Source organism: Lycium barbarum, chromosome 9 (assembly GCF_019175385.1).
Source record: "Lycium barbarum isolate Lr01 chromosome 9, ASM1917538v2, whole genome shotgun sequence".
Taxonomy (NCBI): domain Eukaryota; kingdom Viridiplantae; phylum Streptophyta; class Magnoliopsida; order Solanales; family Solanaceae; genus Lycium; species Lycium barbarum.
This window is the reverse complement of record NC_083345.1, coordinates 28,417,822-28,438,092: the sequence shown is the minus strand read 5'-3', so window position 1 is coordinate 28,438,092 and position 20,271 is coordinate 28,417,822. Positions and strand designations below refer to the sequence as shown.

Genomic DNA, 20,271 nt, shown 5'->3' with positions numbered 1-20,271 from the left:
GCTTGGAACAACCAACTTCTTTGCTTTTATTTCAGGAACTCAAACTTTTAGAGCTTCCCTTGGCTTAAATTGCATGCTACTGATAACCTAAGCTTCATTTGGTTGTGATAGTACTCCATTGCGGAGCATGTCTCTTGGCTGATAAGGTAGTGATAGATAGAAGAAATTATTCAACTACTAATTGGAGCATGTGCATAAAGTATCTATCATGGAAAAACATCAAAATGGAGTAAATGATATGCTTCAGTATTCCAATATTGACAACTTCTGAAAGACTATTATTTAGACTTTGCGTTTTGACTGAATAGTTTAGTTCTAAGGCGTGCAGGGGAATATTATTTGGGTGGGGAAATGATTTTTGCGGGTCGGGTCACCCAAGTTGATGGGTCATGGGTAAATTTTGAAAAATGGATAATTTGGTCTGATTTGAGCTTTTCCGTATGTGGAGGGGTATATGAACTTTGGCTAACAGAGGGGTATGTTTAATTACTTTGGCTAACGGAGGGTAAACTTAGCCAATAAACTATAGTAGAGGGGTATATTTGACCCTTTTCCCTAAGAAAAATCCATATAGTGAAACCTTTAAGTTCCGGCAAAAATAATAGATTAGTCATAACACAATCTAATAGAAAATTTGAGCTTGTAAGAATTCCGACAAGGTAGCACTCATGGGTAACCAAATTGGTTGAGATAAAGTAATTTTCTCCCATATATAAGCACTTCACCAAAAAGTATAGAACTTACACAAAAATATAATTCTTTGTAAGAGATACCCCATCTTCTATACAAGCAACGACTTTATTGGTGCACCAAACAGAAGCTACAGACAAGAGGCTACTCCTCAAAATGTACAATATCATTCTCAAACTCTTTCAGACATTCTCCTAGTTCTCTGCTTTGATATTCATAATCCACACGAAGGCCAGCGCGGCATATTCATTACCTTGGGTCTTCTTTCCTTTTTCAAAAGGTCCAACTGTATACCGCCTCTTTCGCTGTGCATAGCATCGCCCGTGGTAATTTAAACGAATCCGAGACCACCAAACAAGTGTGTTGCGACCTGAAAATATAGAAGGAGGTGACCTCCATATCCTCTCGAACATTTACTCATAAGCACCAGCCAACATGAGTGAATAAGTGATCCTCTTTTTCCTCAGGTTCTCTACTCTCAATATCGTTTCCTTACAGCTAACCAAGCAAAGAAGCACACGTTCCTAGGCTCCCTGGGGATCCCAAACCTGTAAGTTCAAAAAATCCGACTCTTCCCTTTAAAATAATTTCTAGTAGTATGATTTAACTGAGAACAAACTATCTCTCCTCATCTTCCATCTCCCTTTCTCTTCCTTCCTCGTCATTTCCCCTCTCCGTCGCTATATAGACAGTGCCACCCTTTCCTCATCTTTTACAAACAACCTAACCCTAGCAAGCTAAAATAGGTAAGTTACGATCCACGTCAACAAAAATTCCACATACACTTCCCACCTTTTTAAGATTCATTACTAGAGGCGGAGCCAGGATTTTTAGTTTACGGGTTCTGGAGCGTAATTACTTTTTCTGACTGGGTTCTTGATAGATTATTTGTATATATTAAATGAATTTATTCATCACAAATGCAAGCTCTAAACCAATGCTACTGGGTTCTGCTGAACCATAGCCACCATTGTGGCTCTGCCTCAGTTCATTACACCATAGATGGGTTGCTAAGCTGGTGATGTTATGACCACTACCCCCTTGTAACTTCTTAATTTTTCAGAATGTGTCCTCTCTGCCCACCGTCTAACCCTTACCCAACACACGTAAAGCTTTCACATGCATTTACAGCGAAGAGGCTACCTACCAGATGATCCCACACTCTTTTCAAACCTCCCAATCAAACACCATCTTAAGGAACTCCGTCCTTCTCCAAATGTGTTCCCCGGATAACCTGAATTTGTGTTTTTACACAGTATCCACTTTCCATAATTCCCAATCATCATCAATGTTGGCTCATACGCCAAAAATTCCTTGTAGGATTTGTTGGTTAAGGTTTCTTTGGTTCTAGAAAGACGGAGTCTCTCTCTAAAAGCCATTGTCATACTATTAGGTCACTTAAGGAACTGTGTTATGTTCACCAAACCAAAGTGGTTATCAAGGAAATTATTCATTGAGAAAAGAAAACAAACACGACTAAAAATGATGTTTCATCCGACAATCACCTCCTTCAAAACCAATACATAAGAGAGGAGTGAGAATTCAACAAAATATTAGGCATCGTTCCCACATTTCAATAAAGAAAATCCACCAAATGGGAAAAAGACTGAACTTTGTTCAAACGATGTTCGCGTAGCTTAATAATCTGCAGAAAGAAAGCCATCAAGTATTCTTAAACACACTTGTTCTCTTAGAAGAATACATGAAAGGTCTTTGGCAGATTTTATTATTGTCATTCTTCTTCTTGTTTTGATAACCAGCAAACTCCAAGGGACTATGGTGCTGGGTTGGAACTCGGTGGATAATGGGCACACTACTCTACCTTTCTCCATTTAAATATCAAGATTTTGTCTGCAACATGGTTTGAACCCATGAGGTGTACGTAACTCACACATCTCATTCTAATTTATTCATTTTAGAGAACTCCCTGTTTCACTTAAAAAGAAAAGTTATAATCCTAGAATGGAATGAGCTTGGGATTTGAATAGACATAGGATTGATTTCTCGGATGGTCACTCAACTAATAGTTATTATCTCAGAAAGCCACCTTTCTTCTTGATTCCAATTGTCTTCAACAAAGAAAGTGGCTTTCTGACTGCTGAAGTGACCGAACTAAATGTTAGATTGATTCGAAGTAGAATCCCAGATCTCCATAGATGACTATTGGTAGCCGTTAGGGGCTGCATTTTCCCGAAAGAAAGATAGTGGCAAAAGGATGGTAATCAAGATCTGACTTCTCATAATAGCTATTATTTGAGTGGACATCTGAGAAATCAACTAAATAGACATATTGGTATGATATTTCTCACTAGAACCTCCTAATATAGGGAACTGAAATAACTTCAACCTTAAACATAAAGGGAAAAAAGTGAAGAAGCCTTATTTATTGTAGGTGAAAGAAAGCTTAGATTTCTTTCCTTTAAATTATAAAACCAACTTTTTATAGTTGGGCTGAGTTAAATCACCAATTCTCACTGTAGGAGTATATGCATGATAATGGGTCAGAAATCATGAAAGAGGGAAAGTACAACTAACTGAAATGTAAAGAAAGATTTATCAGGAATGTCAAACCCTGTAAAGATCAAGAATGAAAAGAAGAATCAAATAACGCAAACAAAGAAACTAAAATGCAATTTGTGAGTTCTGAGGGAACTAAAATACCTTTTGCAGTGTATATTAGGAGGGCGCTACAAAATACCGTTACAGCTTCAACAGACAACAGCACCTAATGAATAAAAAAAGCAACCAACTCAACTTTTAAAGTTTTGGGCTAAAACTGAAATTTAGTCCACAACTCTTGCTTATTTACGTGTTTGTACCAGAACTTTACTTGTTTCAAAATTTGTCAAAATAGTCCTCAGAGTATGCAATTTGGTTCTTTTTTCTGGTTTTAATCTCCCAAAGCAACCTTTATAGGTTCTGGAGGATTTAGTGAAGAATCTGTTCCAAATAGGGGTAATGACAACAATAAAAGATTTAAAATGTATTACAGCACTAGTTGCTATTTCAAAATGAAATGAAACAATCACAACCATTGTAAGTTATCTATCATTTTTCTCCGTCTCGCAAATGCTAGGAGCACATAAATTAATGTATGTTTGTCGTAGAAGTTTATGCAAATACATAAATAACATACACTTAATAAATAAATAAATAAATAAATAAGCTTCCTTACTTTTTTTGTAAGTTATATCATATCCATTATTCTATACGAAAACACATATTATAGGTGAAGAGAATTTATTAAGACGGTGCATCAGTGTAATTCAGTGAAACCTTGTGTGTCGGTTCGGTATATAAATTTAAATTGGGAAAAATATAGAGCTTTTGAAAATATTTATGTCACGTAGCATTATGCATGATATATCAATCATGTATAAAACATACAATAATGTATAAAAGGTGTTTATACATAAATATGTTGAAAATCGGGTATTTACCCGGAAAGTTGAACTACGCTAGGTAAATATTTTAAAACTAGCAAACTATGTCCGTGCGATGCACGGGCCCAACATGATTAATTTGGTTACTCACTTTAGTTAATCTTTATGGTTTATATATTTTGCAAAGGATACCGTAATTCTCCTTAGTTAGTCTCCATATTTTGTTTCTTTTCCTCTTATTTTCCTCCTTAATTTCTCAATTGTTGTTAAAATTTATCTTATTTTGATTATGTCCGCCTCTTTTTATATTTAGTAAGTTGACAATTCAAATATCCTACATGTCAAGCAGTGGCGGAGCCACAGTGTCGAAGACAGGTTCGGCCGAACCCACAAGTTTTTGTGCAAACCTTATATTTGCCTTAAGAAATTCATGTAATATGTATCAATTAGTAATTTAAAACCAAATAACTTAAAGGGTTTGAATTCGGAACCCACAAGTCTCAAATTCTAGCTCCGCCTCTGATGTTAAGTTTATAATCTCAAGATTCAAAGAAAATTTTATTATATTATACACATTTTTAATTTAAAACCATAAGATTCAAAAGTCTATCTTTATTTCTTAAACTCCGTGTCTAGTCAAACTTAGACACTTAAATTGAGACAGAGGGAGTATATGCCAAATGAAGGAAATGAAAGGACAATTAAGACACTGCGTTAGATCTAATTAACAAAGAAATTTCTATAATAAACTCACCAAAATTAATAGCAAAACTCTAATTTAAATAGGAAAAATTAAAAGAAAATTTCAAATTTAGAGTACCAACTATATGAACCACCAAGCAGCCCAGAGAAAAACCAGATCGAGCGAGTGAAGGCCGGAGAAGTAGAATAAAGGCTGAGAGACCACCGGAATAGTGAAGAAGAAAGGCATTACTCACTTTAGTTAGTCTTTATGGTTTGTATATTTTGTAAAGGATACCGCGACTCTCCTTAGTGAGTCTCCATATTTTGTTTCTTTTCTTCTTATTTTTCCCCTTAATTTCTCAATTGTTGTTAAAATTTATCTTATTTTGGTTATGTCCGCTTCTTTTTATATTTAGTAAGTTGACAATTCAAATATACTACATGTCAAGTTTATAATTGCAAGATTCAAAGGATATTTTATTATATTATACACATTTTTAATTTAGAACCACAAAATTCAAAAGTCTATTTTTATTTCTTAAACTCCGTGTCTAGTCAAACTTAGACACTTAAATTGAGTCAGAGGGACTATATGCCAAATGAAAGGAATGAAAGGACAATTGAGACACCGCGGACACGTGAGGACTTAAAAAGTAAATACACAAGAGGTAGAATTAATGTTAAACTTCTTAAATGTACACATGCTAATCCCTGCTTAGAGTACAATTTCATGTGCTTTCTATAATAGAGTAATAAAATGAAGTGTAGAAGTAAAGAAATATGATAACATAAAAGTGAAATACACGTGCACAGAGAATAAGTGGCAAACCAAGTACCCCCTCCATCCCAAAAAGCTTGTCTTAGTTTGACTTAACACAGAGTTTAAGAAATAAAGGAAGACTTTTGAAATGTGTGGTCCAAAACAAGTCTTAGATATTTGTGTGGTTGTAAATCATCTCATAAAGTTAAATTGTTTCTAAATATAGAAAGCTGCCAATCTTTTTGGGACAGACTAAAAAGGAAAGGAAGACAATCTTTTTAGGTCGGAGGGAGTAGTGGTACTTGTTAAATGAAGTGGACCCACAACTGAAAAAAAAGGAAAGAAACCAAGTACATTGAAATACGTCTAAATTTAGCGTACAACTCAGACAACTTTTTGTATAATTTGTTGTTGCTGTGTTTGTCCCTCTTGGACACTTATATATATTAGAAAAGAAAAATATTCAGCAAGAAAGTGAAAAGTCAAAGTGAACAAGTAAAAGTGCACAGAGGAAATAAATGTGTCGGAGAATTAAAATTGAAGTGCATACGTGTATACATGAGAAGAGAATAAATATTCAGTACTATGACATATGTCCATGTGGGATAAAAAAGTAGTTGGTTAAAGTGTATAATTTATATAGCTTTTGGTACAAAGCATTCATTACGTGTACAATTTATAAAGCTTTTGGTACAAGCATTCAGAGCTGCGTTAGTCCCTCTTAGACACTTATTACTATAAAATATAATATTACTACAATATATAAGAGAGAATAACAATTTTTTTAGTCCTCACTACAATCCTTATGACTTTGTGCATCCTCACATATTTTGGTAAATTTTAAGAACTTTAACTACTTTTTTAATGCCAATAAAAATGATGATGTCATGGAAAAGGTTATAGTGGCCCCACAAAGCACACTTATAATTATTTAAGTCTTTTATGAGAAAATATAATTAAACTTGTTTTAAATTATAGTTTACCTTAAGAATTTATCACAGACACGTAAAGAATTATCCTGTTATTTAAATTCTAGCCTAATATAGGCTTGATTATTGAATTAAGATATTTGTCTCATAATAATATTTATTATTTCTTAACATTATTTACCAATTATCATTTTCTATTTTAAATTTTTATTCGTCTGGTTAAACGTTAAAATTTTCTTATTTTCTCCTGTAATGTTGTGTCATACATGCTCGCAAAACTAAGTTATTGATAAAGATTTCACTTAATATAGGATTAAGTTTTAAATTAAAAGAATAAATACAATTAAACTTATACATTGTTAAATACTTTAAAAATGTATCAACAATGTAAATTATAGTCATTTCGTCTCAATCGAAAAATGAACATCGAAGTATGGTAGTTAATTAATCAAATTTTACATGCGTACGCTTTTAACATAAAATTTATCTAATAAATTACTATATTAAAAGAGGAACTATGAAATATTATTTTTATATAAATTCTGAAAATATTTGAAAAAACACTGTAGTTAAAGAAAATACTATTTCATCTCCAAACAGCAACAATACTAGACAATTGCAAAAAAATTTAAATATTAAAATATTTTACAAAATACGGATAATCAATATTTTATGTAATTTAGGACAAAATAGCTAAGTTCAACATAAAAAAGTTATTACAATATAAATTTCATCAAATGGTTCATTAAATTATGAAAAAGATAAAATGTTATTTTTAACATGCATCATTTGGAAGCTAATAATTTGCAAACCTTAAACACCATAAATCAGACGACAAAGAAAACTATATTAAAAGAAGCATATTATTTCAATATGGTTTGGCCAATTGGCCTACATATGGGAAAACTAATATAAAAATATAAAATCCTATTCCCCCCCCCCCCCCCCCCCCTCCCCCACAAACAAGAATCTTTAATGAATATATTGTGGATGCTATTGTGTTGTAGTTGTGGGAAGGAGGTATTCAATTTATAGGTGTCCAAAAAACTTTTTCCTCCAAGACAAGGATTAACCAAATATGAAAGGGAATTATATTTTCCTTTCAGGAAAAGTAAAAGCACTTATGGTACTTTGATTTTCCTTCAAGAGAAAAGGGAAACTCAAATATAGTAAGAAAATCAGGGCAAAAACCCTAACAAAACTCCCTTTTGGCCTGAATTTTCTGGCAAAATAATCTAATCCTCCTTCACATATAATCTTCATCACTGTTGCTTGTCATGGTTAAAAATAATATTAAAAATATTATGGGTTAAAAATTGGTTTAAAAATATTTTTCTTTATTTTAAGATGCAGCAGCAGGGATGTTGAAAATATGTCTTTAATTGTTTCCTCTACTATGGGGTGTTTTAGAAATATTAAGGCAATTCTAAGCCTTTTTATTATTATAGAAAATCTCTTAGACTAACTTTTTGAAGGTGACGACAGGTACTATAACTTCTTCATATGGGACATGTACTATAACTTCTCAATATGGCTTATTTTTACTCCTACTTTATTTCTTTATTTTTTAAGGTGCCACCACCCAATTATGGTAAATTTAGAAAATTTTAAGGTCCTCTTAAAACGCTTAAAAATTTGTGATGATGTCAATTAAAAAACAAAACTCGTCACTATGCATAATTTGAATGAGAGAATACACCACATTTGTAGTTACCTTAATTAAAACATGTATTGCACAAAAACAATTGAAATTTCTCTAATTAATAGCTCTTTAATTGTTCAGTGTGAAACTTTGAAAATTTGATAGATAAAATTGGTCTTAATTTGGATTAGATATTGTTACCTAATTTTTTCTTATCTAATCATTTTTTAACAATATTGAAATTTGAATCTTTTCATCAGCATGTGTTTGTTGGTTTGTATGTTGATTACCCATATTGTTCATGCTTAATAAAATAAACTTTCTTTTTTGGATATTATTTTGTGTATTATAATATTTTATTTTTTAAATATGATGCACGCATACTTAATTATATTTTCTATGCATAACGAACAATGTAAGATGTAGTTTATACTGTATTCATCTAAAAAAATAATGCAAGACGTACTAAGTGGTTAGTCAGTTCAATTTTTGGTATGAATTCATAAATATATTTCTTAATATATATGTTACATAAAAATAAATTATAATATGAACTTGATGGAGTAGTTTAAATGTTAAGAACATCTTTGAACAATATGTAGTTAATGCAACATTTTTTAGTTTTTCAGTATTAGTAATGCCAAACATCTTATGACAAAAGAGAGTAAACTTTTTATGTTTTATGAGTATCATTTTTTTTTACACGGGTAAAAAATATGTTAGGCCGTGTTTGTTGGCATAGGGAAACAAGATTAAATGAATCATGAAGCATTGAATCTTCATTTGTGTTTGAGAAAATAATTTAAAATATACATTTTATTAAATAATGTACCATTTAAACTAGCAAAAGGAAAAAATATCATTTTCTCATCACGTAAATTTTTAAAAAGTAAAAGGAAAGTTTAATTATATTAAGAAAAGTAATCGTTCACCAAAAAAAAAGTAATTAATTTTCTTCGTCTTTTCAATATACTTTGTATAATTTAATTGAATTAACATCTACAGACATTTGTAAGTATAAAATTTTATTTTTATTTATTTGAAAGTTATTTTTTTTTATAAGTAACCTCATTAAAGTCTCAACAAAAGAATAAATATAGCATATCTAATTGATGTCTCTAGAACCAAACTTTTTTTTTTTTGAAAGAAAATGTTATAGTTCATATTGGATATATGTTGCTAAAAATTAAGAGACTTTATGTCATGTTTTTGTTTGAAGGTTAAAAAAAGGGTCTAAAGTAAGGTGAAAAAAAAGAATTTTTGTTCAATTTTCAAATATTTTTATGCAATTTAAATATATGGGAAGCCTTTATTTTTAAGAGCTTGCAGAAAATATCGAACTAATCTTTCAATAATTTAATGTCATAATGAGTGGGGAAAAATAAAAAATAATTATAATTGTAACTTTTAATCTTGATATTGGGCCGGCGCTAGAGTTTATAGAAAAAAAAATTAACTAATCTTTCAATAACTTAATGTCACAAGGAAGCGGGAAAAAAATAAAAAGTAATTATAAATTTAACTTTTAATCTTAAGAAATGCCACTAGTATTACTACTTATTAGAAGCAGGAGTTTTACTACTTTTGGTCGTCTGCTTCGTCGTCATCAACAAACAAACAAACAAAAAAAAAAAACAGACGTTGTCATCAACAAACAAAAAAATGTGGGCCCCACCTAAACATCAATCAATATTAAAAAAAGTGTGGGCCCCAACTAAATCAAGCAATATTAAAATATGAATCCCATATTAAAAAAACCAACAATGTAAAAAAAAAAAGTGCATCTCATATTAAAAAATCAAACAATATTTATGTAATTTCCAAAGTATCTCATTAAATCAATAATGATGGATTCATTGCCACATGTGTATCAATCCATTAGTGGGAGCAAATGAAATTATTGTACAACAACATACTTAAAATACTTATATATTAAAATAAGATAGAATTTAATTACTTTTTCATTTTTATCCTTACTCTAATAAATGTGAAAAGAGATTAATATCAAATGGACATCAAATAATGAATAAGGTAAATTAGTCAAATTATAATTCTAATTCACGTTTCCTTAAAAAACCATGCAAAACACAACATGACAAGTAAAATGAACTAAACCGAGAATATTTACCAAAAATTAAAAAATAGCATTTCTTCGTTTAAATAGAAAATCAATTTCTACTTTGTTTCGTTTCAAACATGTAAAATTAATTTGATAATTTGACTTAGAATTATTCAAATCAAAATTTGACAAAAAATAATAAGTATTTTACACCTTTAAATTAATTGAATTAAAATTGAAAGTATCAATTGATGCTTAAATATTGCTATTGTTTTATATCAAAGAGAGGAAAATAGTTTTCTTTTAAACAAGTCTTCTCTTTTAAAAAGTATTAATAAATTTTCGTAGCAAACACGAATGTAATAAAGTTTTAGATACGGAGCACAAAACCCATACTTCGTGTGTGTGTGTATATATATATATATATATATATTATCACTATCCAAATACAACTACATAAACATAGATACACTATAATCTAAAGTGTTGGGCCCGTAAGCAACACACACCCATGCTTCGTCGTCCGTTTCCACTGGAAACAAAAAGTGTGGGCCCCACCTAAACATCAACCAATATTAAAAAAAAAGTGTGGGCCCCAACTAAATACCAACCAATATTAAAAAAAAAAAAAAAAAAAAAGTGAAACCCCCATCTCCAAACTCATGGAAAAAAAATGGACCCCATATTAACAAAATCAAGCAATATTAAAAAAAATGAATCCCATATTAAAAAAAAAACAATGTAAAAAAAAAAGTGCATCCCATATTAAAAAATCAAACAATATTTATGTAATTTCTAAAGTATCTCATTAAATTAATAATGATGGATTAAAAAAGTGAACCCCATATTAACAAAATCAAGCAATATTAAAAAAATGAATCCCATATTAAAAAAATAAACAATGTAAAAAAAACAAAAGTGCATCTCATATTAAAAAATCAAACAATATTTATGTAATTTTCAAAGTATCTCATTAAATCAATAATGATGGATTCATTGTCACATGCGTATCAATCCATTAGTGGGAGCAAATGAAATTATTATACAACAACATACTTAAAATACTAAATGTGAAAAGAGATTAATGTCATAAAAGAAAAAATAATACTAAATGGAGATCAAATAATTAATAAGGTAAATTAGTGAAATTATAATTCTAATTGACGTTTTCTTAAAAAATCGTGCAAAAGAAAACATGACAAGTAAAATGAGTTAAACCAAAAATATTTACCAAAAATTTAAAAATAGTAGTTCTTCATTTAAATAGAAAATTAAATTTCTACTTTGTTTCATTTTAAACATGTAAAATTAATATAATAATTTGAATTAGAATTATCCAAATCAAAATTTGATAAAAAAAATAATAGGTATTGTTTAGGCCCAATCTACATACATTAACAATAGAATATTTTACACTTTTAAATTAATCGAATTAAAATTCAAAGTATCAACGGTTTCCTTTTGAATAAATCTATTAGTAAATTTTTGCCAACTTTGTATTCGTAGCAAACACTAATATAATAAAATTTTGGATACGAAGCACAAACTACAATGTTATATTAATCGTGTTTTAAACAATATATATATTACTTTACTACTATATAGAAGAGTCAGTTTATAAGCAAGATCATCGTCCGTCCTTTGGTCCCACTTTTTTATTTAAGGGCAAAAAAACCTTTGTGATCCCACCCACGTTTTTATTTAAAGCCAAAAAAATGACATTTTATACTTTATATAACCAACTCTTTTAAAAAGTAGATAGAAATACTTTATTATATTTCTATTTTTCTACTATATAAAAGCATCGGTTTACCCATGCTTTGTCGTCAGTCACTCTTAAAAAAATGCTTCTATAAAAAAAAAGTGCTTCTGTATAGTTAAAAAAAAAAAAAAAAAAAGTGGACCCCGCCCTCTCCAAACTCATTAAAAAAAGATTGATCCCGCCCTCTCCAAACTCATAAAAAAAGTGAATCCCATATTTAAAAAAAAGCAATGTCAAAAAAATAAAATATATGTGCACCTCATATATTAAAAAATCAAACAATATTCATGTAATTCCCAAAGCATCCCCATCAAATCAATAATAGTGAATTCATTGCTACATGCGTATTAACCCATTAGTGAGAGCAAATGAAATTATTGCAAAACAAAAAACATGGACCCCATATTATTGTTTTTCTTAAAAAGGTTTAGTAGGCAAATACATACAATTTTCTTTCTTTTCTTATATTAGCCTGAGATCTAATCTAGATATATAATTGTTGTATTTGCTATTCCGCCATGTCATTTATTTGTTATGATTACTAAAATAAATATACTTAAAATATTTATATTTTAAAATAAGATAGAATTTAATTACTTTTTCATTTTTATTCTTACTCTAATAAATGTAAAAAGAGATTAATATCAAATGGAGATCAAATAATAAATAAGGTAAATTAGTCAAACTATAATTCTAATTCACGTTTCCTTAAAAAATCATGCAAAAGACAACATGACAAGTAAAATAAACTAAACCGAAAATATTTACCAAAAATTAAAAAAAAAAAAGCATTTCTTCGTTTAAATAGAAAATCAATTTCTACTTTGTTTCGTTTCAAACATGTAAAATTAATTTAATAATTTGAATTAGAATTATCCAAATCAAAATTTGATAAAAAATAATAAGTATTTTACACCTTTAAATTAATCGAATTAAAATTGAAAGTATCAATTGATGCTTAAATATTGCTATTGTTTTATCTCAAAGAGAGGAAAATAATTTTCTTTTAAACAAGTCTTCTCTTTTAAAAAGTATTAATAAATTTTCGTAGCAAACACGAATATAATAAAGTTTTAAATACGAAGCACAAAACCCATACTTCATGTATATATATATATATTATCACTATCAACTACATATACATAAATATACTATAATCTAAAGTGTTGGGCATAGAGCATCTAGTATAATAAAAAGAAATAGACATAGGGCAGTAATTTACCCTAAAAACCCCCATCCCAAAACCGGCCTTTTTGAACAAACGACATCATATTTACTTGTTGTCTGAAGGAACAAGACAAGAGCCCTAACCAATTCAATTCACTCTCGACTTGTTCCTATTCACAACTCTAGAAAGGTAATCTTTCTTTTTCTTTAATACCCATTAACTTCGGTTAATGTTAAAAATATTTCTTTTTTTTTTCAACGCCCGTTAATGAAGATGAAGAGGGCAATGCCATGGAGTGATGATGAAGAAGATGATACATCCTCTGATGATTCTTCAGCACTTCATACTGATACTGGAGACAATCTTGGTTCCTCCAAAAATAAATCTACCCAAGGTAACTTTTTTACCCCTTCTTTTACCCTTTTTCTCTTCCATTTGCTTGAGAAATTTACTCCTTCCGTTTCAATTTGTTTGTCTGGTTAAATAAAGAATAACTTTTCAATCCTGTGGTCTTAAACTAATGATACGTAGCAGGTACCATAATGTTTTGTGGTCTTAAACATGTCACGTGAAAAGTTATTAAATAGTTGTCAGCCGCTACCCTTTGGGTGCTCACAGGGTAAACCCTGCTTCTGTTCAATAGCTCGCAAATCACACAGAAGAGATAACCCGCACTAGGCAAGCCCCGTGCGATGAGCTCGACCCAGAAGGCAAATCCCCTGCTTTTTGTAGGCAGTGGGTTTCGAACTTGAGACCTCCATTAAGAAAGCCCCATGCTCAACCAACTGAGCCACCCTTGCAGCTTGTTTATATTGTTAGTTTTATTACTTAAAATTGAGAAAAGTATGATCATCTTTGTCCTTTGATTGGACAGAATACTGATACTCCAATATGATACTACGATTTGCTTATTAATGTTCTTGGGCCTAGTTAGAATTGTTCCCTATTCCTTCATTGGAATTCTAAGGGATGATTTTCTTTTTTTAAAAAAATAAAAATCTAGCATAGTTTATTATGGTGATGGAGATCAACATAGACGCATGGAATAAATCACCAAGATCCATGAATTTGCAGAGTCTCAAATTCTATTGAGGATCTTAATTCAAGCAATTTGTATTAATTCTAGCATCAATATAGTTCTGGTTCTATAGCTTATAGGAAATTTAAGTCTCTGTGTGTGGGATACAACTGTATAGGGGTGTCAAATGGGCAGGTTGGGCTGAAATTGAGAGGGTAAAATTGGCTAAAAATTGGGTTGGGTCATCTTAATTTAACTTTCTGTAACATTGAGTAATTTGGACTTTATCAAAAATGGAAATAGACGTTTCATATCCATATATAATTACTCCATGGCTAATGTGCTTGATAGTCATGTTGTCCACTAGTTTTAGAAGAATGAAGGAAAAATATCTTAGGATTTCTAGCACCTTCTATATTCCTGTGAATCTTAAGGCTAATTATATGTCGTAAAGAAATGAGGTGCTTAGAAAATTCAACCTTTAATTGGTTCCCGTATGGAGCAATTAATAGATAAAATTTAACACCAGAGGAACATTTCATTTGCGACAAATAGCACATCGTACCTTTGTGCAATATGCCAAATAATACTGCTGGAAGCAAACCTTAAACTAAAGGTAGGAGATGGAAGCGAGATCCAGTTCTGGAAAGAAACTTGGATTAGCCAAACCTCTCTCATGAATTCTTTTCCAGATATGTTCAACATTTTCAGCTATCCTAGAATAAAAGTGAGTGACTGTTGGTCACCCCAAGGGAGGGATCTTACTTTTAGGAGACTTTTAAATGACTGGAAAGTGGAAAGGGTGGCATCTCTTCTGGGAAATTAGCAAATTTCAATGGTCTCACAACTGATTCGGACTATTTTTTTGGGAACATAGCTGTGATGGATGGATGCTACACAGTCAATAGTGCCTACAGAAAAGAGATGATAGATCCATCTGGGAGACTACGATATCAATGAAACTACATTTGGAAAAGTTTGTCCCCTACCAAGGTGAAGCGTTTTACATGGCTGGTTATAAAGAGAGCTTGTCTCACACAAGAAGTGCTACGGAAGAAAGGAACACAATTGGTATCAAGGTGTTTTGTGAGAAAACTTTCCTCTGTAGCAAAACAGAGGAAACAAACAAACATTTGTTCCTTCATGTAGCTCCACTTTTCAACTCTGGGCACTCTTATTCAACTTCACTAACACTACATGGATCATGCCTGAATACACAACATTTTGCTAAGCCCCTGGATTAGAAGGGGAGGAAGCAAAAGCCAAAAGAGATGGTGGAGTATACCATCTTGCATCTGTGGACTGTATGGAGGAAGAGAAATGGTTATTTTTCGCAACCGGAGAAAGACTCAAATCAATTATAAGCTCCATAAAGCGCACATATGCAACAATGGAATCAGCTTTATGAATAATTTTGTTATAACCAAATATTTAAACGAAGAGATTCTATTAGGCACCCCCTTTATAACTCAAATAAAACCATATCTCGCAGGGTTAGATAGAATCCGCACCATTGCGTTAGGAAAACAAATTATTTTTCCCTATTTAAATAGTATGTCAAAAGAAGAAAGCGAGTTTATAAAAGATAAAATTATCTTCAGAATAAATCTACTTTCACAACAAATTTGCTTTTTAAAGGATGATATAAAGATAAAAAACGATTGAATCTTCTTTAAAAACCCCGGAGGTAGAAGCTAAGGTGAGGCAAAATACTTACAAGTTGTTTATTGGTAATAGTAAAACATAGGGAACATTCAGAGAGAGAGAGAGATGTAGGCAATATGAAAGTCAAGGACGATTTTTAGATGCCTCTATTAATGCAATTTTTGGAAGTCTTATAGACCTCAGAATACCAATCAACTAGTTGTTATTAACTTTACATGTGTCGAGCTATAGCTTTAACTTTACTGAAAGGGCAAGCTGGAGATAAGATTTGAGTTATCCCTTGTGGGCTCCATCTTGTCTTTATTAGCTGGCTTCTTTATTCATTTCTTGAAAGGGCACAATAACTTTAACTTTTTCCAAAAGGGCGAGCTTGCTTTTCTCGCTAGTCAAGGAGATGAGCTTGAGCTATCTCTTGTGGGTCCATCATGTCTCCATTGCTGGGGTCACTCGCATGTGAAGTCGCGGTGTCTAACAATCTTATGATTTGTCCCTATCCGCATTATTGTCTAATTTTGATAAAGCTTCTTTGAGCCTTTTTTTTTTACTCTTCTTAGAAACTCAGGATTCCTCTCTTAATGAAAATGCTAAGGATGGTACCGCCTTATTTTCTTTGGGTTTTACGCCCAACCTTTGATTCGGATAGTCTTAACGCCCAACCTTTGATTCGATAGTCTTACTTAGATAGTTGATCCTTTCAAATTCATGGACGTCGAAAGACCAACTAATAATGTAAGAAATTCTTTTTTCTATAAAGAATTTACAACTATAATATAAGAAATTCTTTTTGCTATAAAGAGTTTACACCATTTAACATTATCTGATAGAGTAGAGAGAACAAGACTTGTTAAAACCTTGTTATCAATCGGAACTATGTGGAGACAGATGATCCCCTCAGGACCCGAAGGTATTACGAGTTCATATTAGCTGACACCAATTAATGGCTATTGAGCATATATTAGAAGATAAAAATAATCCTGATAGTCAGGTTTTAAAATTCATAATTAAAAGGATCTTGAGCCCTTTTGAATGGTTCGTAGATCATCTACACTCGCCCATTCCTCTGTCAAGAGTTCATCGACCACAAACATATAATTAGTATGATTATAAGGACGCCTAGTAAAACTCATGTATCTAAGGCCCAATACTCCCATTCCTGGTTTGTGAAGTATACAGAAGAAAATAAAAGAGCAGTCATCCTCAGATGGTTTTACGAATGGTGGAGCCGGTTGGGAGGAAATAAACACGTGTTGTCCAAACATTTCCAGACTCAGTTTGAAAGGTTCCAGGTAGAATAGAGTATCTCTACTCTACCGGATAATATTAAATGATGTAAATTCTTTATAGCAAAAAGAATTTCTTGGTCTTTCGACGTCCATGAATTTGAAAGATTCAATTATCTAAGACAGACTATCAAAATCAAAGGTTGGGCGTAAAACCCAAAGAAGATAAGGCAGCACCATCCTCAACATTTTCATTAAGAGAGGAACCCCGAGTTTCTAAAGAAGCATAAAAAAGAAGCCTTATCAAAATTAGACAATAATGCAGAACAGAGACAAATCATAGAATTGTTAGACTCTGCATTTTAACATGCAAGTGACCCCAGCAATAGAGACATGATAGACACACAAGAGATAGCTCAAGCTTATCTCCTTGACTAAAGAGAAAAGCAAGCTCGCCCTTACGGAAAAGTTAAAGTTATTGTGCCCCTTCAAGAAAGGATTAAAGAAGCCATCTAATAAAGACAAGATGGACCCCACAAGGGATAACCAATTTTATATCCAGCTTGCCCTGTCAGTAAAGTTAAAGCTATTGTGTCCTTCAATGGAATGAAAAAGCCAGTTGCCCAGACAGCTTGACACTTGTAAAGTAAATAGCAACTAATTGATTAGTATCTTGAGGTCTATTTAAGACTTTCAAATTGTATCAATAGAGGCATCCGAAAACCATCCTTGACTTTCATGTTGCCGACGTCTCTCTCTGAATGTTTTACTATTATCAATAAACAGCTTGTAAGTAATTTGCTTTATTTTCAATTCTTCTTTATTTCTACGATCCGCTTAATGGTAAATTCAATTCCATCCAGAAAGCTAATGAAATTGCATTGTATCTTTATTTTCCTGGTGTAAACTACAATGTATAGAGGATGTAGATTTATTAGGAACTCTGTAACTTTTTGGAGGTAGCCATTAATCCTGAGGAATACAACTTTACCAGCTTCAAAAAAATAATAATACTGGCAGTCAGCTAACTTCTGATTTCTGAATATCAACTTTTGACATAGGTATTCGTTAATTCGTATGATCAACAGGATTGCACAGTACCAGTTTCTCAAAAAAAATGTGCAGCAATAGAACCCGCAAGGGTGGCTGAGTTGGTTCAGTGAATGGTTTTCCACATGGGAGACCTGGGATTAATTCCCCTCGCCAACAACCTTCTCAGTCTGAGCTCGTCACACTTGGCTTGCCTAGGGCAGTTTACATCTCTTGTGAATGTGTGGTTTGCGGGCTATTGCACTAGCGGGGTTTACCCAGAGTGCATCCAAAGGATAGCGATTGCGGGTTTCCTAGTTATCAAAAACCATATGTACAGCGATGGAGATTAGCAAACTCAGGTTACAAAGCTGGTTGGATTGGGCATAGGAACTGGGCTAAGTTGGGGATTGTTTCAAAATGGGTTGTGATTAAATGGGTTAAAATTGAGCCCATTATTAAATTATCTTGGGCCCAACCCATAAAATTCTGGGCGGGCCACTAATATTTGGGCCACATTTGCCACCCCAATACTGAACTTACTAGTTATTTGTGACAATGGCTGCAAAGTTAGTATAAAGTTTGATCATTGGGGTCCTTTGCTTTTGATAGAATATTGAAACTCTAATATTATGATACAGCTTGTTCATGTTCTTAAGTTCTTGGGTGTAGTTAGAGTGGTGTAGTTAGAGTTTCTCGTCCCATATCCTTCTTTGGGAATAGTAAGCACTTATCGTGTTTTTTTTTTTTCTAGTACTAATTTATTCTAGTTATGGGAAACCATATAGATGCATGGAACAAATCACCACTCCGTCTTGTTTGATTTCCATGAATTACCTAGGATCTCAAAGCAGCTAATTTCAATTCTAGCCTCAACATAGTTCTGGTTCTATAGGCTATCTAGGCAATTTAAGTCAGAAGAGTTAGTATGAATATCAATATACTATATTGTCAAAAGTAAAATGAATATGTATATGCAGTTCAAGCCGAAGGCAGTTGATATGCTCCCACATACTGCTGAAGGCTATATCTACCACTGTATAACTAACTTAGGATAGTACACCTTTGTTGCCTGCTTCACTCAGTTTTTCAAAAAATTTAAGTCAGAAGAGTTAGTATGAATATCAATATACTATATTGTCAAAAGTAATATGAATATGTATATGCAGTTCAAGCCGAAGGCAGTTGATATGCTCCCACATACTGCTGAAGGCTATATCTACCCCTGTATAGCTGACTTAGGATAGTACACCTTTGTTGCCTGCTTCACTCAGTTTTTCAAAAAATTTAAGTCAGAAGAGTGGGTATGAATATCAATATACTATATTGTCAAAAGTAATATGAATATGTATATGCAGTTCAAGCCAAAGGCAGTTGATATGCTCCCACATACTGCTGAAGGCTATATCTACCACTGTATCACTGACTTAGGATAGTACACCTTTGTTGCGTGCTTCACTCAGTTTTTCAAAGTAGTTTGTCGTCCTGTATACCAGGAAAAAAGTCAATTAGTTGATGCATAATGGCTAACTTGTCTATGTTCAGCTGAGTCTGCAAAGCGGAAGAGCAAAGGTGTGGACTTTGAAGCTCTAAGCCGCCATGGGTATAAAGGTGGATTATCTGTCTTGAAAGTTCCACCACCCAAGGAGCCAGAACAGGAACAGAATTGGTCTTGGTCAAGTGGGAAGGAAACTCGGGAAAAAGAGAAGGACGAAACTTATGAGGAGCGTCAGAAGACGAGAGCTGCACTTGTGGAAGCAGAGCAACTGGTTCATGCACGAACTCAGAAAGAGAGGAAGAACTTTTCTTTCTCACAGAAGGAAAAGAAGAAGAGAGATCTTGGTCAAGCTAGCAGAGGGAAGAGTTACGTTGAAGAGGAAAAGAGGCTGCTAAGGGATAATGGCATTTACTCTGGATTTGATGCCTGATTCACGACCTGTTCTTCTTTAGCATTTTATCATGTAAAGGGTTGTAAAAGTTGGTTGTGACTATTGTGCACACGCTATATCCAGAATACTAGATACTGTAGTCACATGAAAATGAGTGTATTATACTTCTATTGTATTGCTAGACATTGCCATTTCATCAGTGTCCCAGAGAAATATAATCAAAGTTGATGTTCGGTTATCCATTTGATGCTCAATATTTGTACTTTCCTAGTGGCTTTGCTTGATAAGTCCTCAAGTCCTAAGTTCTTTACCCAAAAAAAGGTCCTCAGTCCTAAGTTTTGCAAAAGACGGAGTTAATTCATTGTCTCCCATG

General features: G+C 32.3%; 1 protein-coding gene across 2 annotated transcripts; it reads left to right on the top strand.

Annotated features, from left to right (window-relative positions):
• Positions 1 to 13,123: 13,123 nt before the first annotated feature.
• Positions 13,124 to 20,140, top strand: LOC132610830 (uncharacterized). 2 transcript variants are annotated; one of them, XM_060325237.1, is made up of 3 exons: positions 13,124 to 13,266; positions 13,351 to 13,471; positions 19,555 to 20,140. In XM_060325237.1, the coding sequence occupies exons 2-3, from the start codon at positions 13,351 to 13,353 to the stop codon at positions 19,935 to 19,937; spliced, it is 504 nt and encodes a 167-aa protein (XP_060181220.1). In that variant the 5' UTR covers positions 13,124 to 13,266; the 3' UTR covers positions 19,938 to 20,140. The 2 variants fall into 2 exon arrangements, with proteins under 2 accessions (XP_060181220.1, XP_060181219.1); XM_060325236.1 differs by having other exon boundaries at positions 13,199 to 13,471.
• Positions 20,141 to 20,271: the final 131 nt, after the last annotated feature.